The sequence below is a fragment of the Caretta caretta genome, chromosome 2 (assembly GCF_965140235.1).
Source record: "Caretta caretta isolate rCarCar2 chromosome 2, rCarCar1.hap1, whole genome shotgun sequence".
Lineage (NCBI taxonomy): Eukaryota > Metazoa > Chordata > Testudines > Cheloniidae > Caretta > Caretta caretta.
In genome coordinates this window covers 87,616,197-87,642,285 of record NC_134207.1, presented here as the reverse complement: position 1 = coordinate 87,642,285, position 26,089 = coordinate 87,616,197, and the positions used below count along the sequence as shown (strand labels likewise).

The 26,089-nt window shown below is 40.4% G+C and overlaps 1 protein-coding gene across 5 annotated transcripts in view; it reads right to left on the bottom strand.

Annotated features, from left to right (window-relative positions):
* Positions 1 to 25,499, bottom strand: part of ARHGAP28 (Rho GTPase activating protein 28) — a 99,612-nt gene extending 74,113 nt beyond the window's left edge. For 2 of the 5 annotated variants that reach the window (XM_048840312.2, XM_075125310.1), the window contains exon 1: positions 25,194 to 25,497. In XM_048840312.2, coding sequence (XP_048696269.2) covers positions 25,194 to 25,318 — 125 coding nt within the window. In that variant the 5' untranslated portion in view covers positions 25,319 to 25,497. Of the gene's footprint in view, positions 1 to 9,276; positions 9,600 to 25,193 lie in introns of those variants that run through there. The other 3 variants (XM_075125309.1, XM_075125311.1, XM_048840313.2) reach the window with 3 other exon arrangements.
* Positions 25,500 to 26,089: the final 590 nt, after the last annotated feature.

Here is a 26,089-nt window from a genome sequence, read left to right as displayed (position 1 = left end):
TATTTTACACCCGCTTTGCCCAATGGAGAAATGGGCCCATTGAATGCACTTGGTTATCTGTAACATTTAAAACATAGGTTTCAGAGTAGCAGCCGTGTTAGTCTGTATTCACAAAAAGAAAAGGAGGACTTGTGGCACCTTAGAGACTAACCAATTTATTTGAGCATAAGCTTTCGTGAGCTACAGCCCACTTCATTGGATGCATTCAGTGGAAAAATACAGTGGGGAGATTTATATACATAGAGAACTTGAAACAATGGGTGTTACCATACGCACTGTAAGGAGAGCGATCACTTAAGGTGAGCTATTACCAGCAGGAGTGTGGCGCCGTGGCGGACCTTTTGTAGTGATAATCAAGGTGGGCCATTTCCAGCAGTTGACAAGAACGTCTGAGGAACAGTGGGGGGTGACGTCTGATTTGTGTCCATTTATTCTTTTACATAGAGACTGTCCAGTTTGACCAATGTATATGGCAGAGGGGCATGTCAAGAATTATAACATTCAAAAGCCAGTTGGAGAACACTTCAATCTCTTTGGTCACTCGATTTACAGACCTAAAAGTGGCAATTCTTCAACAAAAAACTTCAAAACCAGACTCCAACGAGAGACTGCTGAATTGGAATTAATTTGCAAACTGGATATAATTAACTTAGGCTTGAATAGAGACTGGGAGTGGATGGGTCATTACACAAAGTAAAACTATTTCCCCATGTTTATTCCCCGCGCCCCACTGTTCCTCAGATGTTCTTGTCAACTGCTGGAAATGGCCCACCTTGATTATCGCTACAAAAGGTCCTGCCCACGCTCCTGCTGGTAATAGCTCACCTTAAGTGATCACTCTCCTTACAGTGTGTATGGTAACACCCATTGTTTCATGTTCTCTATGTATATAAATCTCCCCACTGTATTTTCCACTGAATGCATCCGATGAAGTGAGCTGTAGCTCACGAAAGCTTATGCTCAAATAAATTTTTTAGTCTCTAGGGTGCCACAAGTACTCCTGTTCTATTTAAAACATAGACCAAAATGGGAATTTTGCATGCTTACAAGATCAAGCCCATCACTAAGATTTATAAACCGTTATTAAACCAAGAGAATCACCACAATTTCAGGTCTAACATAACTGTATCTTTGGGATTTTCAGTATCAGTTCCTGACATTCACTTTAAATCAAACTGCGATGCCTGGGAAAACCAATCAAATGGTAATGTTATTGCTCTTATATATTCCTTATGCTGGATACATGATTATCTGAATCTGCAGCTGTTCCCCTGGCAACGTTCCTTCTGATATCAAACCACTCTTGAATACTGGCATGTGTTTGTGCAACGATTTTCAACAATGCAAGCACGGAATATAAGAAAGTGGTGGGTGCACAACCAGTGCTTTTGTAAGAAAAAGCTGCTGAACAAAACTTTTAGAAAGTGCAGTGAAAGTAGTGGATCAAAGGAAGGCAAAATGCATGAGATGTGATAAGACATAAATTTTCAGATGGGGGTGGGGGCCGGGGATTCTGGAAGCACTTCCATAATTGCAGTGACAGCCTCATTAACCAATCACTGTAATTGCAGACAACATTCTCCAGACTTTATAATGTACTAATGTTTCATATAGTCTGCTTTTTGTTTTTGTGTAGATAAAATTGGTGAGACTGTGTGAGCTGGTATCCATGTGGCTGCCATAACGCAAGATAACAACCAGCTTTTGTTTATAGCAGATGTGAAAACATCCATATTAGAAGCAATGGTAGGTGCCAACCCTGGCAAGATCACATATTAAGTATAATATACATAAATATTCCCTTCAGAATCAAAATGTAATGAAGCCAGGACTAAATGCTAAACTATCCCTTTGATTTGGCTTTCCTTCCATAAGGTACACATACAGCATTACCATCAAAAATAATCACACTATTCCTCTCTCTTGGAAAGAGAAATATACTCCTGTAGTTTCAAGTTTTTAGAACACTTGGGATATGCTCAAGCACTACATTGATAGTGGAAACAACAAGGAGTCCTTGTGGCACCTTAGAGACTAACCAATTTATTTGGGCATAAGCTTTCGTGGGCTAGAACCCACTTCATCATTCTAGCCCACAAAAGCTTATGCCCAAATAAATTGGTTAGTCTCTAAGGTGCCACAAGGACTCCTCGTTGTTTTTGCTGATACAGACTAACACGGCTACCACCCTGAAACCTGTTACATTGATAGTGGGTATATGTAGAGAGAGAGCCAAATACTCAGGTACAGCTGAGAAACAATTGACACACATGGCGGGGTTTCCATCACCTGTCTGCCCCTTATCTCAGTAGTGCATAATGAGGGCCAGTTCACCCTTAGGGATCCTGTAACTCGTGCCATCAGCAATGACTCACCCCTTGGGGGATGTTTCACTGTCACAGAATCACTTTAACAAACAGGCTCTTGCGATGCAAGAGTGTAGTGCTTTCCAACCCTACTACATCACCCAGAATACCCCCTATGCCACAGGAGGAAATCAGAAGGCAGTATGGGCTGGGCTACACTGGCTTTCTGACACTCAGGCCTATCCCACACAAAGAAATCCCCAGCTGGTTTTTTAAGCTGGTTTTTCATTGCCAGGGCAGCTGGGTGATTGGGCATGGCTGGAGGAAAAGCAATCTATCAGAACTACCAGGCAACTGGGACTATCCCCAACAAGGTTGTGACATTGAACAGACTGGAATGGCTGCTTTCATTGGGAGCCTATACACCTACCTTAGGTTCTAATCAGGTAACCCTAACTTGTGGATTGGCTGGACCCTTAGGACTTGCAGGGAATTATTTCCGATGATCCATTAGGTTCAGTGATGGCTCATCAGGCTCAGAACACTCATCACATCCATCCCCTTTGCCTTCTTAGAGCAATGCAAAGAGAATGCAACAGAGGCTAGGATCTGACCACAATATTCATGCTAGTTCCCACTGCAATTGATAGCTATTGCTGTATTAAGTTTTGACTGGGTGCAACAGGAGTTACACTCTAATAGGTACATATAACAAAACAGGCCCAAACTTCTGGTCATTACTGTCACACCCAAATGGTTTCAATTTTATATTGTAGAGACCAGACTGCTAATAAAAGCAAAAAGACATGTTCATTTTCAAACACACACATTTATACAAAGCCGAAGAAACAACATGTATAAGCACTTCTAAGGTGGGCTGTCAAAGTGGAAGCTCCTCTTAATCCCAGATCCCCAAGACTATGTGCATCATTTACTAACGAAAGAGTCATGAAATGCTGAAATGTGTCAATCTGGAATGAGAAGGGCAAAGGTGAGCACAATGCACAACTCTGCACTCTGGCACAGGAGGAGAAAGAAATCAACCTTGCTCCAAATGTTAAAACCATCAAAGCACTTCTGTGAAGCAGTACAACAGCTAACGTCTGCAGCCCTCACATCTGAGGATGTGAAATTGTGAAACTAAGTAGGGGATGCCAAGGTAAGTACTTGGAAGGAAGACCTGCAAGGAAATCTTAACATGTGCTGGTGACTCAGGAGGTAGCACTCTTCTCTCAGAGCTAGTACTGAATCAATATGCCAGCATGATGGTAGGCCAGGTCCTATACTGTTGGAGGTCCCCTTTTACAGATGGTATATTCAATTAGGGGCCCAAGTCTTTACAATTTTGTTAAGATATCATGGTAATTTTTGCAGGAATATCAGTGTTACTCCTGAGACAAGGCAGGTGAGGTAATATTTTTTATTGGACCATCTTCTGTTGGTGAGAGATACAAGCTTGCAAGCTTACAAAGAGCTCTTCTTCATCTTGTGTCTCTAATATCCTGGGACCAACACAGCAACAATACTGCAGTGTTATTCCTGGTGTTTTGGCCAAATTTCAGTATAAGTAGTTGTCTAGTGCCTATTTAAATTGCCCCTGTTGTTTCAATCAACTGTTATATACTACTTCCTTGCTCTATATATTTTTTGTTGTGTGCTGCTAAATTATTATTTATTGTATTCTGATAACACCTAGAGTTCTCAATCAGAGATCAGAGCCTCATTTGTACTATTCAGAGTACATACATGTATCAAAAAGATGGTCCCTGCCTTAAAGAATTTGCAGCCTAAGTAAGCAGTCATCTTTCACTCCAGGCAGACCTGCATTTCAGAGATGGATGAAATAATTCCTTTTCAAACTGCACAAATCTCCAAGACAGAAAGAAATTGCAACTAATAAAACGTTAAGTTACAAACTTCTGCAAAATATCTAAAGTGCCTTTGCCATAAGCAAAAATGTAGCGGTTTTTAAAAATTTGGTATCTTGGGCCCTTCTACGTATATAAGAAGTGTCGTGTCCCAGTTAGGAATTTCCAGTAACACAAAGCTCCCATTTCGAATGCTTGTGGATCCTGAGATATCGCACCTTAAACTTGTCACTGGCCCAGGACAATATACGGTCTTTCCTTGGCTTCAGACCAATGTAATTTTATAAGCAGGGAAGTGGAGGTTGAAGAAGGAAAGATTTTTTTCCTTTTAAAAAAACAACTGCTGTTTGAGGATGGTCAGCTATTTGGATTGTTAGAATAAATCTTGGTGAGTAGACTAGCAGGCAGAGTGCAGGTAAGGTAAGGTAATCAAAGGTGCATGATGACTGCAATTTATCACCTGAGTGCCATAAATAATTACCTATCCCTTCTCTCCCCCTCCAAGAGGGAAGGTGGGAGGGAATTGTGACTGAGGCATTGTCTCTGAGGCACAGCCGCTGTTGGGGCCATTCCTGGGATGGTGCAGTTTCCCTGACTCTTGTTCAGGGCTTGGCCTAAAGGCACAACCTAGTCTTTGGAGAGTGAAAGGGTTCAGAAGTGAAATGTGTGTTTTCCAGTTGGTAGTGTGGGTTATTCAGTCCAACCACAAAAAAAAAAAGATCTGTACCAAGATATTTTCCCACAAATCTTTATTCTTGAGCTTTAGGAGTTTTCAATTCTAATACAAGTAACAAGGATTTTTAGAAACAGGAAAAACTTCAGCTCAGGCTACAGTCTAGTCCTCTAGAAACCAGGGCCTAGATTTTGTGATTTATACACAGACCAGTGTTGGGGGAAACGTTTTTAACCAGTGGCATTGGCAACCCATGGTTTGACTCTGCTTGGTCCTGACCATTAAGGGGCCAATCTGAAATACGAATAAAATATTGAAAAATAACACAGCAATTTTTGTCAAAATCAAAGCATTACACTGCACGTTGACCAGAGCTTTTCTGCAAATCAGAAAAACAAAACAAGGGTTCAATCCTGCAAGGTGCTGAGCGCTCTGACACTGACTCAATAAAGCACTTAAAGCTAAGCACGTGCTTGGCAGTGCTTTACATGATTGGCGCCAGAATGCAGGACCGATAAAACTGATTGATTAAAAATGTCTCAAAAAACTCTCCATATTTTGCTTTATGCAGCCTTTTCAAGTGCATGCACCTGTGAGGTGCCAGACTGAAAGCTCTGCTAACTGAAGCCCTTTCTCTATAGAGATGGGATAGCCTGGGCAGCAGACAACTCCACGTGCTCCCACCAGTGGGCCTCCACAATGAGCATCCTAAGAAAGGGACTTTTTTTAGTAATAGCTGAGCTTCTGCGCTTTGACAAAGCTCTGTTTCCCATTACACTGAGTCAACCAGCTCATCCCCCCATTCAGCTTAGGGAATACATATATCTTCCAAGTAGACTGTAGCACCACTTTGCTTACTAGACTGAGCAATCATGTGAGTTACACAGTGGGGCTTCTGAACAAGTTTCTGGAGTACATTTCAACATTTGTGAAACTGGAATTGAACTGGCGAGGGCCCACGGCCATTCCTTTCATGACTGTGTTAATGCTAGCCCAGCCTTGGGGAGAAATCTTAAATGAATTTAACACACACAAGGAAAGAGAGCTGATGTTTTTAACGTTTGGAGATCCTGCATTCATGAATGTTCCTGTGAAACAGCTTATGCAAGTTAGACATTATTCAAGGATAACATGAGACAACCAATTTAGAGGCACATGTCTGATAACACATTATGATTTACAGGGTTTAAGGTGAGTGCCTTGCCACTGAGCCTTTTAAACATCATGTGTACCTTTTCATGTAACTAAAAAAAAATAAATAAAAAGGAATAACTCTTTTTCCATAGGTTTCAGAGTAGCAGCCATGTTAGTTTGTATTCGCAAAAAGAAAAGGATCTCAGCTTCTTTATTTATTTGAGCATAAGCTTTCGTGAGCATCCAATGAAGTGAGCTGTAGATCACGAAAGCTTATGCTCAGATAAATTGGTTAGTCTCTAAGGTGCCACGAGTACTCCTTTTCTTTTTCTATACTCACTGTATATTCCAAGAAAAAGACTTTCTCAAGCACAGTTGCTGAGTCCCTTTTAGCTGAGAAGAAAGAATTTCAATTAAATCTCATTCCAACAGACCAGAGATAGTTTGGAAATGTCTGCACATCTGTAAATGCATGGGGGTTTGTTAAGGATGTGCTAATAGTTTCATATAAAATAAGAACCAAAGCAAAGCTCAGCCATTTTCTCGCAATAAGCTGCATTTTGAAGCACTTCTCCCTGCTTTGTCACGTACAAGACACCTAGCATGAAAAATACTTATGGTTCCAGCAGGTATGAAGGCTACAGGTCAACCATTCTATTCATTTTTCCTACAATCATCTATTCTATCCAATTATGCAGTTCTACACATTCCTCCCTGGCCACACAGGGCATTTGCTTTATGCTCTGAAGCATGAGACTGTAGAACATGTATCGTTATCTTTGCTGTTGTTATTTATTATTTGTATTCTAGAAGTCCTCATGGCCAACTGAGAATGGGTCCCAATTGTGCTAAGCCCTGGACAAAACACAGAAAAAGAGATGGTCTCTACCCTGAAGAGTTTACAAGCTAAACAGACAAGACAGATAAAGGGTAAAGGAAAATTGATAGAAAAAACTTTGCTTGCATAACTACAGATATTGAGCCAGGCTCTAATGCCCTTTCTCATGCAGAATAGCACTTTGCTCCACTAGTGGTCGCTTTGAGGTCCCATGGGAACACTCATAGACTAAGGTGTTATTCACCATGAGTATGGGTGTCTGAATCTGGCCCATTGTCAGTAGCCAGAAAATTGTGGGCCAGATCCAGCCTCTTGTACTTACATGGAATAGCACCTTACTACATAAGCATTCCCACTGAAACAAAAAAATGTGACTAATTGTGGAGTAAGGTACTATTCAACATGAATAAGGGGATCAGAATCTGGCTCTAAGTTTGGAAAGTAGTTCTGGTTACTGTGCATGTGGCAGATTGTCAAAGATATGCAGGCACCTAGAAATCTGGATAATTTCATCCCTGCTTAATCAAATCCTGATGGTTCCAGCTTGGGAGCATTGCTGTATCTTCTATGAACTCTGTTTTCTACAATACCCTTCTGCCAGATTCTGCTGTTCTTACTTAGGGAGATTTACTCTCTGAATACTGCCATTGGTTTCAGTGCCACTACTCACAGAGTAAAATACTATTCTCTGTGAGTAAAGGGTGGCAGAATCTGGCCCTGAATTACTTCCACTATCCTGTTCCTAGCCAGAAGGCAGATTGTAACTCTACAAGTCTCTGCTCCAGGGCAGCACAGCATAGCACAGCAAAGTCACGCGTCAGCTCCTTGTGAATTAAAAGCACCTTGTGGCTCACTCATTCCAAGTAGGTAGTGCAGGGAATGTGGGATACATCACCAGGATTAAATTTGGGCCCAGTCCAGCCATAATGTAAATCAATATAGTTCCACTGACTTCCATGGCACTACATTAGTTTACCCCTGCTGAGGATATGGGCTTTAACGTTCACAAAAACTCTGAGAAGTTGCTTAGAATAAAGTATTTCAGAAGATCTTCTGTAATAGTGTTTACATAAACAACGTCTATCCAAGAAAGTACCTGATCCTTTTCTTCATGCAAAATAACCTCATTTCAGCTAAGTAAACATTGGCACTTAGCACGAGAGCTCTGCTAACTGAGAAGCTGTCAGCAGAAATTCTATGGAAGCAGGACTTTCCTATTTTAATACCATATGGTTTGAGAGATCTCAAATACAGTGTAATAAATCATTTCTCACCCTGGCCATTAAAGGACTGTATAGGCTGACCCTTTTATAAGTAGTTCTTCCATCAAACACTGGTTTTTTTCCTTTGTATGATTTGTTGGGAAACCCAGTTATACCCATAAGCTTCAGCCACATGTTTAGATTTCCATATAACATTACTTAATATTCTAGACACAAATAAGGTTGCCAGTTTTGGTTGGACATATTCCTAGAGGTTTCATCACATGACATAATCTTTAATTAAAGATTAATCTTTAATTCCTCGAGACTCCATGACAGTCCTGGAGGGTTGGCAACCCAAACCCCAAACAAGCTTTTTCATGTAATTCAGTATTACGTCCTTTTCAACTGTTTGGATTTTGACAAGTGCATTATCCATTCATTGATTAAATCAATCATTAGATCAAAACTGGTTACTGTAGGTGAAATCTATTACAAACACATCTTGATTACAATGATTTGTATGAGCATTCGTTTATCAACCTCATACCTCTTTAGTTTGCTCCTCACTTCATTGCTCACTAGTGTAGCCTTTCACAAGACTATATTTAGCCAGAAAGATCTACTCCACAGATATCAAATGCAGCTCACTGTGCTAAATGTTGGCTAGTTTACCTTGTGCTGGTGTCATTAAAAATACACTGCATAACCCTCACCTGCTTAATACCATCATCCAAATGTATAAAATAACAGTTACAAAAATGGCCTTTCAGTAAGTTATTATTCCATTTGTAAATTCATGTTTAAACTAACCAATAGCAAATATCCTTTACAAAAGATTTTTCTTTGCTCTTACTTTTATATTCGTTCACTGATTGCAAAGTCCTCATTTTATTTTATACAAGACATATATCCAAGAAAACATCATTAGGATGGCATAGCTCCTCACCAAATCAGTGCAAACTCCGAATCCATTGTCTTCTCACCTTAGTCACCCAGCAACTATATTCTCATTACAGTAAATTATTGCCTACGATCAGAAACACTTGAACGATCAGTATCCCTATGAGTTATAGTGGCAGTTTGAAGGAGTGAAACTCTATTTCTACATCCTCTTAAAGTCCTAAGTAAAGGGTTTAATTTCAATAACAGAAAAGAGGCATTCATAAAGAAGTCAGGGAGTGAGAGGCAAAAGGAGCTTTTACAGGTACAGAATAAAATATTAAACACATAATTTGATGAAAACAATACTCACATACTTTCTTAAAACTTAGCCACCTCTTTCCAGCAGCCTGCCAGGGGTCAGATGTGTGGGAAGCGGAGACATTTCCAAGTTTGAAACAGCAAATCTTTTGTTACCTCTCCACACCTCTAATCAAACAGGAGTGAAGCATGGTAAGTCACCAAAGAGCAAACCCATGAACAGTGACAAAATGACAGCAAGGAAAGCAGATACATGATTGCGCTTCAGTTCCTTTGCCTTCTGAACAATGATTCCCTTGAGGATGGCGATGCAGATTTCTCGTTGTTATATTTGTTCACTTTGGGCTTTTATGGCTGCTTGGAGCTACACTTCATTGTATTTGATTTCAGTTAATCAAGCATACAAATGAACAGGAATGCAGACACACAACACTGTGAGAGACACATAAGGAAGTTTTTAAAACAAAATGCCTTTATTAGCCAGTGATGCAATCAGAATAGGAAGGAAAGCGTGTGTTGCTTCATTGTTTTATTTGGATATCTGAATCCAGTGCTAACTTGTGATAATATTGAGAGAGAGAGAGAGAGAGAGATACTATATATATATATATATATAGTCTGTATGTTGAACCTAACAGAAAAAAAAATATCATGGAAATCTGCTTTTTCCTTCCTGACCCTTACAGAAGAGTCCCAGTGAATTTAATACAGAATGATAAACTTTCTATAGAATTTTTAAACCAATCTATGGTATTATACAGAAAAGACAGAATTCTCTATTAAATCAGGTAAAATCTTTGCATGAATTCAATAAAAACCTACTTAATTTTTTACAGATAATGGAATGAATAATATAAAGCATTAAACAGATTTTGTAATACATACCAAGGATAAGGAGATATTAGCAGCAATTTTAACAGAGCTAAAGTTAGGCCATTAGGGACCAATATAGAAAACCCTGGAAATCTGCGGCTATCCACTTTATATCTGCGAACCCATTTTTACGGCTTGCGGTTACAAATTTTGTATCTGTGTACGGCTCTACTGATCCAAAGCCCACTGAAGTCAATGAGAGTTTTCACATTGATTTTAATGATTTTTGTATCTGGCCTTAAATGTTGTTTGATGGCAATCAAATTTGTAATCCAAAGATTACACTATAATCTAATCAGTTCAATGGTTAAAGCATAGAACAAAACCACGTCTATTCTACAAACAGAACCCGTGTGATCTGCTGATCACGTTACGATTCTGAATAGGATTTTCCAGGTTTTGTCAACTGAAATGTTTATCTTGTGTTCGGGCTTTAGATGTTGTTTAGATGTTTTAATGTGGGAGCAGCTCATCATCAGGAATATTGCCTTAAACAATGAGGGCTGCTTTGTTTACACTTTCTAAAGGACAATTCATTACAGCAATCTTGCAAGCTTATAAAATTCTTGTCTTCGAATGAAAAGTGGAAACTGAGGGTTAAAAATTTTCATCCCTCACATCCATCTAGTTATCATAAGAATATGATAGTTCTCTTCAATGTATATAAAAGGCTACATGTTATGTATTACTTACTCTTGATGCCTACCCAGTTGCTTCTGCAATAGCTTAAGAGTATATTTCATTGAATCTATTTTACTGGATTATGGAACAGGATTCTTGTTTTATAGATTGCCCTATGTATTGAATATTCATGTTCTGAGATTTCAAATAAAAGGGGTATCACAGCAAAACAGTGAGAAGTAAATGCTATGCCTATCATCTTCCCACCAGGGGAGTGACTATGCTAATGAGACAACGTTATATTTGTATAAGAGTTGCTTAAGTAATATTTATATTAAGCCGCTGTGAGGACGCACAGTGTAAAGCAATAATTTTCAGAAACCAGAACAGATACAGACTAAGCAGGATGCTCAAACTCATTAACAGTGTCTTCATTCCAGGAAGCCTGACAATCTAGTCTATTATATGGAAACAGCCAAATCACAAAACAATTTCCCACAAAGTAATTCAATAATATATCAGTTTTTGCAAGTGAAAATTCAAGTGGCAAACATCAGCAGAAGTATGAAAACATCTTCTCTATGAAGACCTCAGAAAAAGCATTCTCTGCTACCACATCTCTGTATGCAGTTATCAGTGCCTGGTGTAAACTGCTTCAATTAATTTAAAGTTCTACAAACGTAATTTTTTTAACAGCTTTCAAGCATATTTATCAAGTGTTGTTTTTACTATATCCAGTGAAGCTCTGTCATGGGATGTAGTTAGATACAGGATTTAGTGTATCTTCAAATATGTATCTTCACAGCACACCCACAAATATGTATCTTCACAGCATTTGATTTATTGACATTAAAACAGTTGCACAGCCTGAGGTCCCATTTTGGACTGGATACATTGTGAATTCTACCCAGTGATGGGAACTCATCAGGGATAGTCTCAAAGGCGATAAATGAATATTGCCCTCCCCTGTGCTGATACAACTAGGAATGTACTTTGTCAGCCTTTGCGGCTTTAACTACAGCTGGCTGGGTTTGAGGCAGGCTCAAAAATCCAATCTGTTCTTAGTAACGCTACCGCCTCCATAGAATTACAGGCATGCTTTCAATGGGTATGCCCCTGTAACTGAAGAGTAAGGATTTGCCATCCGTATTTACAGTAGTCAATGTCTTTTTTGTTTTTTGCATAGTTGCAGCACAGTATCAACTCCATTGAATCATGTAGAAACCAAGGAGTTAAATGATAGGACAAGAATAAAGTTTATGGGCCCTCATTTTGGGATTCAATAGAGTTACATAAGGGCTGAATTTGGCTTACAGCTTTATCTAAATGTCATTGTACTCCTCCATTAATGATACTTAATTAGAAAATAGATTTTGTTAGACATGATGGAGGTGACCACAATTAATGTACACATGCATCCTAAGGTTGTTTAAAAATCATAGAAATTTTAGGAACTATTTCTTAGGGAAATCAAAATTCTACTCTTTACATGACACAGAAAATGCAAAAACAATCTAACCAAAAGATTTTATATATATTATTATAGGTATACGTATAGCCAACAGTTCTTATTCTGACCTCAGATACCACCATTGTTAATCCAGAAGAACTTCACTGGAGTTTTACACTAGTTCAGAATCTGGCCCTCAGGTAATATTAAGACATCGATCAACTGAGACGCTCCAAAACAAAAGAGAAAGATCAATCGCTAACATCCTGTTTTAAAAGTAATGGTATAGAGGGCCACATTTCCAGTCAGCCTACAAACTTTTGCCAACAAATTTTGTAAATGCAGTCAGTCGCCGGCATTAAATCCACTTTTGTGCATTCAGATCAGGTAGTTAGCTCTCTAACTGCCCAGTTTGCACAGCTAAATGAGAATGTTTTGTGCAGGTGAAATTTTGGAGACTGTGTTACAAGGTGGATGTTGATTTACCACATAAGTTCTCAAAAGTTTAAGACAAATATAATTCGGGTCCTTTTTTGAATACATAAATAATAAGTTCTCTTTTTGTTTGCAGTGTTTCCTTCATTTGCTTGTTTCTTTCCCACTCATTTCAATATGAAATAAAAATGCCACATAAAAGCATATGTAAAACTATCTTGGAGTTTTATAAAAGTTTGGTATTTCTTTATATATAGCTTTACATATACATATAACTGTACCACTGAAAATTAGTAAAACATTACAAACAATTCAAAAAGCATACTCAGGGACTTTACCTTGAGCCATATTTACATACTCAAATATGCTTTAAGTAAATTCCAAATAGCAACTAATCAACTATTTCAATATAAAATTAGAATTTTCGTAACCTCTTCATTAAGTTATAGTCCCATTTTCATCCCCAAACATTAAGATAATGTTTAGATCGATTTATTTTAAAAGTCCCTGAATATATTTTATCTGGATTCGGTTTAAAATCTGCATCCCTAAAGTCTGGGTTTAAATTTCCAGTTAATAATAATAAAAGACTAAATAGTGTATTTGGCACTAGGTTTACAGACATCATCCATGATTTCACACAAAATGTATAATAAATTACCATGATTATTGATCTACGGTACTAGAAAACAGCACTACATGAAAGCATACAAAGGAACATTTAATGAGCACCAGCAGGGTCTTCATGGACCAATTAATGTGAAACATGTTAGTACTCTTAAAAAAAAAATCACACCCCCATAGTGCTCATTACCTCACTGTGCAGACAAGCCCTTAGTTTAAAAAAGTATCCTTTGATTGTAACTCGTTACCAAATTTTCAAGTATGAAAGCAGGACTTATATATCCAACTAACTCTGTAATCTTCTGAATAGTTTAATGAGACACCTAATTGTGTGTGCATGAGTGTGCACATGGGAATCACTGATCTCTGTTGGATGGAATCAGAACTGCTTAACTGTGTGTCAGAGGCTACATCTACACTATGAGCTAGGGGTGTGATTCCCAGCTTGTGTACACATACTTGGGCCGGCTTGATCAGAGTGAGCTGGAGTGTAAATAGTAGTGTAGCCACAGTAGCATGGGCAGTGTCAGCGTGGCTTAGACATACTGAATATGTACCTCTGAGGTTCAGGCAGGTTCATGCTTGGCATGGCTAATCCATAAAGCCGCTGCTATTGCAGCTACACTACGATTTATATCATTGAATACCTGCAAGTCTGTATACACACGCTGAGAATCACACCCCTAGCTTGCAGTGTAGACGCAGCCATAGGCTCTACCCGGCTAACAAGAAACTCTCCTTTAGCTCAAGTGATGGGAGCCTGTGCTTTTGGAACAGGGAGATTTGAGTCATCCCACTGTTGTTGTGCAACCTAGTGATAACAAACATGGAGTCTGCAGTGGCCACAGATTTATTGCTATTAATAAAGTGCTTGGTATGCGATTGCACATTTTTGTATTTTTTACTGCTTTGTTTGACACTTTTTTGCCTGTTCTATATATTTCAAAATGATCTAGGAATATAGGAATCACCATACTGAATTAGATATATGCTCCATCTAGTCCAGTATCATGTCTCTGACACTGGCAAGGGAAAAGTGAAAGAAACCTTACATTAGGCATCCATGGGATAATCTTTCCCACAAATTAGTTCAGATCCTAATTCCTAATAATAGAGATTAGCGTAAACTCTGAGGCAAGAGATTTAATATCTTTTCTAGAATTTTTATTAGTGTGAGCTGTTCTGACGTTGGATATTCTTGTTATTCAGATGAATGTCCAAACCTATTTTTATATCTTGCGAGGTTATTGGCCCCAATGGCATCCTGTGGTAATAAGCTTACTTTCAATTTCTTGATTGCTAAAACTATGTACACTCATTACAATACAGAGTATGACAGAATTAACTTCAGATGTGCACAGTATAGAGTGAAACAAGCTGCTTTGGCTTGTTTAAGTGAGAAGTATTATCTCACTTCATCCAAGTGTGACAGAGTTAACCTCAAGCATGGCTTGCCAGGGTCCTCCTTTTAAAATTATACACTTACAAAAATCATAGGATGTGGAGTCCATGAGGGAAAAGCTTTCTGTGATGAAACACAGCTCAGATCACAGCAATCAGCTGCAGAGTCAACCCTGTAATCTTTTACCTTATGATTAAAAATAGAGAGAGTTTTTTATTTGTGGTATTTTCAAGACACAGGACATCTTCTATTATTGAAGGAAAACTGTATAGAAGTATACATACTGTTTGTTTGTTTTTTAAAATTGCAACAATTCACCCATGTCAGCAGATGGTTTTAAGAAAGTTCCAAATGTGCTTCAAGAATCTTCAAGTTAACAATAATTTTGCTTTGTTAGCAGAACAGTTGTGATCTCTGTCATGTGTTCTGTGAATTGTAGAGGACCTGGGTCCAAAATGGCCAAAAGAGTCAAGTCTCAGAAAAATCTACCGAGAATGCATTCAGTTCCGTTCCACTCCCCCCCCTCTCCCCCCACCCAATTTTAATAAAGATTTTCCACTACCAGTAGCATTACTTCTCTGCTTCTGGGAGATTGCCAACTTTCTAATTGCACAAAATTGAACACCCTAGCCCCACCCCTTCCCCGAGGCTCCGCCCCTGCTCATTACATTCTCCTCCCTCAGTGGCTCGCTCTCCCCCACCCTCACTCACTTTCACTGGGCTGGGGGAGGGGGTTGGGGTGCAGAAGGGTTGAGGGCTCTATTGGGGGTGCAGGCTCTGGGGTGGGGCCAGAAATGAGGGGCTCAGGGTGAGGGAGGGGGCTCCAGGCTGGGGCAAGGAGTTGGGGTGCGGGAAGGGATGAGGGCTCTGGCTGGGTGTGTAGGCTCTGGGGATGAGGGTTTGGGTGCAGGAGGGGGCTCCAGGCTGGGGGGTGGGGCCGAGGGATTCAGAGTATGGGAGGGGGCTGCAGGTTGAGGCAGGGGGCTGGTGTGTGTGGGGGGGTACAGGCTTTGGGCTGGGGGTGCGGGCTCTGGGGTGGGACCAGGGATGAGATGTTTGGGGTCCAGGAGGGGGCTCCAGACTGGGGGTGGGGCCGAAGGATTCAGAGTGTGGGAGGGGGCTGCGGGTTGGGACTGTGGATGGGGTTTGGGAGGGGGTGTGGGCTCTAGGCTAGGGCCAGGCATGAGGGGTTCAGGGTGTGGGAGGGGACTCTGGGCTGGGGCAGAGGGTTGGAGTGCAAGGGGTGAGGACTCTGGCTGGGGGTGCAGGCTCTGGGGCACAGTAGGGGGCTCAGTTTGGGGGGGGGGGCTCATGGCTAGGGGAGGTGGTTGGGGCTTGGGTTGGGGTGCGAGCTTAACTTGGGTGGCTCCCGATCAGCAGCACAGCAGGGCTAAGACAGGCTAGTCCCTATCTGTCCTGGCACCACACTGAACCCGGAAGCCGCCAGCAGGTTCAGCTCCTAGGCAGGAGGGTGGGGGAGGCAGGAGGCTCTGCTCACTGCTCTCGCCCGCAGACGCTGCCTCCCCCAGCTCCCATTGGCCACGGTTCCTGGCCAATGGGAGTGTGGAGCTGGTGCTCGGGCTGGGGGCAGCACTATACCAGTGCCCTGTGGCCCCCTGCCTAGGAGTTGGACCTGCTGGCTGCTTCTGGGGTGCAGCGCGGTTCCAGGACAGGTAGGGACTAGCCTGCCTCTGACACGCAGCACTGCCGACCGGATTTTTAAGAGAAGGTCCCTTTTCGACCAAGCATTCTGGTTGAAAACTGGACACCTGGCAACCCTTGCTCCTGGGCTACATCACATTTTAAAACTTGGGAATTTGATAATTAAATACATAGGAGGAAAGTAGGGGGAAAGGAGAAAGGCCTACTTATACATTTTTAAAATGTCCTATTACCTAAGCCCTCATATTGGAGTCCTTGTTCAGCAAGACTTCTGTTGAAGTCAGTGGGAGTTTTCGCTAAGTACTGGATAAGAACGTAGGTATTTAAGAGTAATGCTTACATACCTTTAAAAATCTGGGCCTAAGTGCCTACATCACTTTTGAAAATGCGACTTAGGCTTCTAAGTCAATTAGGCATTTCAATGTTGAACATAGCAATGCGTAAATTCCTATGAAAATCTGGGCCTCAAGGATTTAGGGCACCACAGGAGTTAGGTACGTGGGCACTATTAAAAATCCCACCAGGTGTTTATCCACATCTTTAGGCATCTAAATACCCTTATAAAATCTGGTCCTTATCTTCCAAGGGAACAAAACAATTCAAGGACTTGATCCTCTTGCCATTGAATTCAATGACAAAACTTCCAATGATTTCTATGGTGGAAAATCAGGGCCCACATCCCATTTTATCTTCCACTCTACCATCTGTTAAGTATTAGATCAAACAGCGAACTGGGCATTTCAAGTCGAGGTAGGACTTCATCCCTACTGAACTCATTCTGCCATTAATTTTTAAACTAACATGAGTTAAAAATGAAATCTCAGCCTTAACTTTGAATTCCCCAGTTTTTGGAAGTTTCTGAAGAGCGATTCTGCTTTTGTCATAAAAGAAGACATAGCGGGTTATAGTTGTGTCTCTTTGCTTCTCTACATTAAAGTCATTCCGAGCATTAGAGGAGTCTCATTCCAACATCACATTATAGTTCCTTATATTTACTCTAAGGTGCTCTTAAAAAAAAAAATCCATACAAATAAAGGACACTAGTCTTTGTGCAACTATTGTTTCTAGTAACTGCAGATTTACTCCCTACCAGTGATTCTTGTCCAGGCCTGACAGCATCCCTCTCAGTTTCTCTTAAATTCTTTTAAATTCCTTCCTGCCCTTAGGCCTTCCATCATGACCGTCATCTGTCCAGGAAAGGAAACTGGATGAAATTTCCTTCAGATCCCTTAATTGGTCAGAGAGGTTGATGTTGACTGACACGCGCACTCTATCTCCTCCCCCGGGGTTTGAGCACACTACCCTTGTGGCCTAGGTAATAGCATGGTTATTGATGCCTGCTAAATGCATAAAGAAGCAGGTCAGGAAAACATCACTCAGTGGGTCAAATTCAGACCTGGTGTAAATGAGTTCTTTCCCGTCCAAAATTCATGTGCTGACAAGACAGTGTTTTTTATTATCGTCACTAAAATGTGAAGAGTCAGGCTTTATGCCTGAATGACCCCCCTAAAGCTGTGTAGTCAACTATACCAGTGGCCCAATGTGTTCGGTTGGGCATAAAGTCATTTAAAAACACAACTTTCCAGGAAGCCTCTTGCTTCTGTTAGGTTTGACCTGGTAAGTGACATCCATTCCAGATAGATTCACGGGTCCTTTTTCCTCCTATATCTAGCAAAACTCTTCTCTGTGCCCCAAATTCTGTAGACCTCAGTAAACCTAGTACTGGTCCAGCATCAGCAAAAGGATTTGTGCTTGTTATATTTGTAAAAATCAGTCATGTGCCAAGACCGATTTTCTACAGTAAGGGATTTTACAGCCAATTTATAAAGTCTCAGATAAAGTCTATATGAAAATGCCCATAGGCCTTTCGCTACAGCAATGTAACTTTTCCCCTTCTCTCCCCCTCCCTCCCTCTCCCTCTCCTAAACACTGAGTAAATTCCCATGCCAAGCACTGACTGGCTTTACACATATTAAAATCCTACAACCTCAAAGTGTTTGAATGTCATACATCACACAAACATGAAAATCCTCCTCAGAACAGATATGTCAGTAACCCCCCAATGACTGTTCACCCCACCTTCCTCCTTCAACAGTAGAGAGAAAAGACAGGCTCTGTGGATGAGAGAAGAAGTGAATTCCTGAGTTGAGGAGATACCCTCACCCCCAGAGGATGGGAATCTTTTGAGTGCTGCTTCTGACCTCAACTGTAGCAGCAGTGCATTGGGAAAGGAACTGTGTTTCAAATAATCTGGTATTAAATCACCTGGGAACTCACAGGCAATCCATGGAACGTCAGTGTTAATTGCAAATGGTATCTCTGTAGCAAACACAGTACTAGTGCAAATTCCTGTTGAGGTATATGGTCTCCTCCCTCAACAATATTCCTGAGAGCTATAAGTGCCCATGGAGAGGAGAATTGATTAGGGAGGTACCCTGTTCGGGAGAGTTGTTAGCACAAATAAAGGGAAACTTCACTTCCCACCATCAGTGGCTGCTCCCCATTTCCCAGCTACCATCTTGTCCCTCCTCTGGTTGCTCAAACTCCTGCTGTTTCTTCTCTAAGGGGCCTTGGCAGCTGTAGCAGATCTAGAAGCAGTTCCATGAGAGCTGCTGCAGCATAGTCACAAGGCAAAGAGGAAGGGAGGCAGATTGATGGGCCAGCTGCTTTGCCAGTCTTTCATACTACCTGGATCTTATATGGTTCTCATCACTATGGTATCTGAAATGCAGGATAATGGCAACTATTCCCACTGCTACGCTAACTTCCATAAGTTTTGCTTCACTCCCCAGTTGAGAAGTCTGGCCAATCAGAGCATAAAACTGCCAGGGTAAAACTGGTAGCTGCTAATTCTACAAGAAGTCAGAATCCAGGACATTTGTCAATTTATCAGGCACTTGAAACAGATTGTGGAAAACAAGTGCTGCATTGGAAAAGATTGGTGCCATTGGTCTGGGACTCATTCACTTCACTGGGAATGCTCAGCACTATTTAGGATCTGGCCCTGTGTTTGTATAATTAAAATATTAATTAGATTCTGTTTCATATACTGAACCTTGCCCCAAATTTAACTAGTAATTCTTTAGCAAGTTTTTTTTTAAAGAAATAATATATTGTAATTTCATTCCTACATAATTTTCACACCTTACAGCATTCACAGTGAATCGTTATGAACTGTCTTGCAAAAACCAATACAGCAATCTTCTTAATTTCTTACTCTTTGTTATGCTGTCTCTAAACTATGTCAGACTCAATATAAAGGTGCCTACATAGGGCTTTCAGATCTCAGCATTTTTGCAGGCAACTCCAACCATCATGTAATCAGAGATAAGTGACTTAGTTAAAAATGAATGGGGCAGCTGGCCAAATGCTCAACCAAACAAAATGATCAAAGGGACAGTGCCAGATGTTTTCCATCAGCTTTGCACATGGAGGTACCAGGGAGATCAGCAGGAGCACTACACTAAAAAGAAACCAGAGAAGCCAACTCTAGTTTCAACCATAACATGAAGAATTGACTATAAATACCACATTCCTTAGTGAGAGTCCCAGAGGACATTCCGTAGGTATTTCTAAAGCCTACAGGAAAAACGTGTCTACTATTGTCTGGCTTATTTATATGCATCCTCCTGCTAAATGTTTTAATAATAGTGCATAGCAACATGCTGAAATATATATTAAAACCCATTTTAGGAAGCTGCTAGTAACTGTGAGTCAGTGGAATATGTCAAAAGCTGCTGTTTTCCTATAAAGTATGTGTTCCCCCAACCTTTGCTCATTTAACTTTAATGTTTCCCAGTTCCTACCCCTATTTCTTTTACTATTTTTGATTACTGCAGTTTTAAATTTTGATTTTATAGGCTTGGGACTTTAATTCCTGTGAAAGGCCCAGAAATCTGTTTCAAGATTTGTTCTTGAAAAAGAGACTGTTTCATGTTTTTTTTCAATTTTTGTCTTCTGAGAAAGTTTACGGTACAATGAGATAAATGTCTAAAATAGTTAAGGTTGCTTACGTTGCACCTAAGCAAAAGACGTTCTTGACATCATTTGTATACAACTCCAAAAATTAGGCCCCTCAATCAGTGCTGCCAGACATCCAGCCACAGGGCCCCCACCCTCAGGACACGCACAGCCCACCAATAATAGTGTAACGCTAAGTGCTTCTGTTGTCATGGAAAATGCATGGCTTCATATAGTTCTGTGGTGAGAAAAACTAGAGCTCCCCCACCCCCGTCACAACCCTGGTTTACACCCATTACAGGCTCCTCCTTCTGTTTAACAGAAACCTCCATTCACTATCTCACTAATTACCACCGGGGCCACACGCATCATTTCAGGCTACAATACCTATCCCTCATCCAAGTCACATCACATAGGAGGTTGGGGCAGAGAAGTGAGGGGGAAGAACATTGCATGAAAATTTTGTGCCATGCAGAGCCCCTCCCCCCAATTTAATGGTTTTGCAGGGGCCCCCAAATCTGTTTGAAGAGGTCCTGCTGAGCAAGAATCTTGGAAACTGCTGCCAAGTAACTTGAGACAACTGCATAACTTAAGTCATTTTTCAGGTTCTTTTTTGACTCTCCTGTTTAGTGCTGCCTGTCTGACAGTGGGAGGAGGAGATATGCTGAGCCTGAAGAAAATGAGAAGGATTTTTTTCCCTGAAACAGTTGAAAGATCTCAGAACTTTCTTCTTGACTAAAGTGCAAACTAATCAGATTGCTAAGAGGGTGCTGCTGAACATCATTTCTCATTTCATTTTGTTCTTTTCTTGCATAGTATATTCATAAAGTCAGTAGTTATGGATTTGTCACCCAAATGCTTATTTGTTATAGGGATGTTCAATGAATGTATAACACGGTGATTTCATCTCTAGAAACTGTTTTAAATTCATTTTACGGCGATAAACCACTTTGGTCTGATTTTGATCTCATATCCATTCATTTTAGTGGAGTTACTTCTAATTTACACTGGTGTAATTGTCAGCACAATCGGGTCCTTCATTGGTAGCCATGCTAGCAATGAGGGAATAAACCACAGTCTAGCCATTATAGTTGAATCTAAATACAGCAAGCTTAACCTTTAACCTGACCCAGTTAGGACTGCTTTGAATCCGGCTGCTGCATGGATGACTGCTGGAACGTCCCTCTTTGCATCACATACATAGCAGCTGTGCATGGGCACAATCCTTGTGCTCCTTTGAGTCCAGGGGCTGTCTCCTAGCACCCTCCTGAGTACACGCAGTGACAAATAGGACAGAGAGGATGAGGTGGAAGCAGGGCTATAACCATACTGCTCCTTCACCTTATCCAGCATAGGCGGCTGAGCACAATGAGAAAATCTCCCTACATTACTCCCAGGAAGGGTGTTGTGGGTGCCCTCCCTCTACTGGAACTGAAACACTGAAATCAGTACATTTATCTTTGGAAACACTTTTCTAATGAGACTTCATGGAGGTTACTATTTTCACTTCCCTTTTTCCCCTTAAGAAAATCTGCATGCATTTCATGTACAGAACTTCCAAAGATGTCAAAGGGAAGTTCTGCAGATGAAATAAAAGGAAGAAAGTGTGCAATTCAAATGAATGGTATGGATAGGTGAGGAGCATTTTCTTTACCTTATAGGGACCATATTCTGACATCAATTTTTTCAGTTGACTTCTGTGGGAGGTATGGCACCCAGGATCCAATCATGCAGTCCTTATTAAAGGCCTGGAGGAGGTAGGCCAAGGGCAGGAGTGGTAGTTTAGGGGAGTAAGTTCGGATCCTCCACATTCTCTCCCTTCAGACCCATGGGCGATGCAGAGCAATATGAGGCTGTATTAACTTTCACTGCTTTGCCTTCTGTGCTGTGAAACTTGTAGTTAGAAGGTGTCCTGGGGGCCTGTGTTTGGGACAGGCCCTGAAAATGTCCAAACCTGGGCAGGATAAGTAGGGTTGGACAGCAATGCATCTATGTGGAGGCCTGTTTCCTCTGATGGATTGTTGAAATCTGCATCACTCTGATGAGCAGTGGGTTCAAGGCTACTTCCCTAGGGGAGCAAACCATAGCTTTCTGACTGAACAACTGTACATGCATCCGATGAAGTGAGCTGTAGCTCACAAAAGCTTATGCTCAAATAAATTTGTTAGTCTCTAAGGTGCCACAAGTACTCCTTTTCTTTTTGCAGATACAGACTAACATGGCTGCTACTCTGAAACCTGAAAAACTGAGTTACTCTGGCATAGGGGGGAATGGGACTGCCAGGGAGAACTACCATTTAAGTCAACAGGAATTTTTCATGGGGAAGGGCAGTAGGCCGAGATTATTCAACGATGCCTACTGAGCCCTGATTTACAGAGGTGCTGAGTAACGACAACTGTAAAATCTTTAAAGTAAAATATTTGGGCCTTATTTTTCTCTCACACAAATTTTACAGTGGTGTAACTCCATTAACGTCAAAGGAATTACTCCTGATTTACACTCATGTAAAGAAGAGCAGGAACAAGCTCCTTATCTCTGTATCAAACCATTAATTTTGGACCCTTTTAGCAACTTGTTCTTTCTTTTGAAAGGCAGACATAAAGCTATAAAACTGTGCAATTATGCATTCCTTCACTCACGCTGGGCTCATTTGGGCTGATTTTCTGATAAAAGCAACACGTCATCTCTCCAAGGCAAGAAAAGTGCTGGATATTTTCATTTCCATTTTTATAGCAATGGAAATGAAACATCCCAATTCCCAAGATAATAGGATTTACTGCTCAATAGCCAATAAGTCAAAGGGTAGTAATCAAGGACCTTATTCTGTTCTCACTTACACCAGTGTAAATCTTGACTTACTCCACTCTTCCTTTCATTGGGTTTATACAGGTGGATAGAGGGGACTCAAGGCCTAAGCTCCTAATTATTTTTTGTTATCAAACACAAGATATGTGGTGGCCTCTGACTCTGTAGATACAGTCTGTAAATACTTTTACAGATTGCTGTCCTCAGGAATCATGGAATTCGCACACTGGAGTCAGGGAAGTTAGACTGTGAATCAACAAAACCAGAAATATTCTATACTAGAGAATCTCATGCTACAGGATAGCAACCGAGCTCTCCATTTAGAAGCTGAAATGCAGTACAGAACTCTCAGAAGTTGAAGCAGGAATTAAGCTAGAGACTATTCTACCATTTGCTGAAACGTTCAGTGCATTTGCCTTCATGCCTTCTGCATTCCACAGGGCTACATGCTGAGTTAATAAAACCTCTCTTGGAAAATGCTTTGGAAACATGGATGGAGTCCCTGACTGGCCATATGGCAGAATCTGGCTATTGCTCCCAGACAGCTGCAGGAAGTGAAAGACGAGAAACGGGAGACTGTATCACAAAGTCATATATACAATTTTGGCTAATGGCAACAGCTTCCAAAATATTCAAAAGCACCAATATCGTCTTTCTTTTCAGGAACTCAAAGTGATGTATATGTGATTTGGATTCAGACACATTACCAGCTGAACTTTCAACAAGTTTTGAAACAATTAACACAAGTATGTGACATGATAAGAGACAACCACTTTTTCATTGCTCAGCTCACAAATCAAAATTGAGATTCCAATTAACTTGCTCTTTTTTAAAACAAACAACATTATCACCACTAACTGAATACCAAACCATCATTCTATGATTTGAATACCAAAACAATACGATAAGTTTCTTTTCTTAAAATGAAATTGTGTATTTATTACTGCTGTGAGGCAACATTTAAATTGAACAAAGAAGTTATCCGCATCAGATAACTAGGGACAGTAAAAACAAAGAACAGAAGGATGCTTGAAATGTTCATCTTTTCATGTACATTTAAACTAAATGATAAATTTGAAACTGAATAGCATCTTGTAAAATTCACAATATGAAGTACTTAGCAGCATTCTTGTTAAGAACGCAGAGAGCTCATTCTTAAATGAAAAATATTGATCTGTGACTCTAAACAACTCTAAACTACATCAAAATGACAATAAACGACACCCACTATTTCCTCATATTTTAGTTTTCATTTTATTCAGTTAAGCCATAAAATAACTTTGCATTTCTAATGCTAGTGTTCCCTAAACTTTTGTCTGACAATAGAAACATTCATAAATTTTAATGTTTAGAAAGTAGTGTAAATCTATACACCTATATTTAAGAGAAAGGTCAGATTTACCAAAATAAAAGCATCTCTATTGAAATTGTCAGGACTGTCTTGCTATGTCAGAACTGTACACATAGGTGGACAAGTGCACAGTATGTAACTAAACAAATTAATCTGTATGAAATACCTGATTTATCGCAATACAACCTTTTAAAACAAATATTCTCATTTAGATGACATCTTTAAAGAAGTAGCCTCACTTTGTGTGCCTGTCTGCATGAGAATCAGCAACTGCAACGTCCCAAGAAAAGCAAGACGTGATCCTCATCTTTTTTTTGGGGAGGGGGAGGGGGAAAGCATAGGAAGTATTTTTTTAAACCAACGTGGAATCCAAAAGTGGATTGAATTTTCTGATGAATTGTCTCACCTAACATGAACCCTTCTAACTGTTCATAGCATGGTAAAAGATAAACTGAGAAGAAGATAGATTTATGTATTGTTTATAAGGGAATATTTTGCTGCTAATCTTGGATAGCAAGTAAACTTGGTCTCTCTCTTGTACAAAAAAACTTAATAAGCACTTGCGTTTTCTATTTCTAAACGAGAACACCACAAGTGAATTGCATAAGTTCCCCACGGCAGGAAAGTAATCATAATGCATAATAATAAAGTGATGATTACATGGCAAAGTGATCTGAAAACATCAACAAACTGCCTCACATACTAGCAGGAAACATGACTGCAAAACAAAATCAGCTCAGACAAAACTTAATGGCACAGTACCCGTTATAATCCTTCGTGCTTTACCTGCTGATTGGAGAATGGCTGGAGGAAATCTCTGGCACAAAGCTCTGTTCGATTATTGGTATCCTAGATGGAGTGTAGGAGTGGTAGGCTGTCAGAACCACGCTGCCCGAGTCCTTTATCTCCATTATCCCAGGCACATGTCTTCCCTACTGTCTGGTGACAAAGACAACGACCAGCATTTACTCACTTGCTGGATCAAGTGACCCCGTCACAAAAGCAAATGCATGACCTTACACTGTAATAGCCTCTTACTACCATTTGCTGTGAGGAGAACTGTGTAAGTGAGATGGCTCTTTCTCCTGTCAGGACAGCTAAATTAGCATAAATTCAAAACCACCGCCCACAAACAAAACTCTGTGGGGGAAGTATCCCTGTTTCTTAGGAAACCAGAAACCCGAGGTAATCCTACATGGCTCAGGGCAGCTGCTCTGGACAAGTTCTTCTTGGGTTATTTCTTTTTTCGTTTCTTCTCAACTAAGGGCAGACTTATTAGGATTTCTCATACGACAGCAAGGAGCAAAATGAAATGAAATCATTCTTCAGCTAAGCAACGTGGGAATGAAGCAGTGTTTTAAAAGACAACGTGCCCTAGGAAGGAGAGGGGGAATGCAATTTATAATGCCTACATGAAAGATTCATAAACTAAATGGACTATTTGTGGCACCTTAGAGACTAATCAATTTATTTGAGCATAAGCGCAAATTGGTTAGTCTCTAAGGTGCCACAAGTACTCCTTTTCTTTTTGCGAATACAGACTAACAGGGCTGTTACTCAAACCTAAATGGACTATGTGTCTGTTTAAATAACCAGGGAAGAATAAACCTGATTTATTTAGGTCAGTTTAATTCTACAAGCTGTCTGCAAAGAGTTGTCTTTACTTTCCACTGAATACGTAT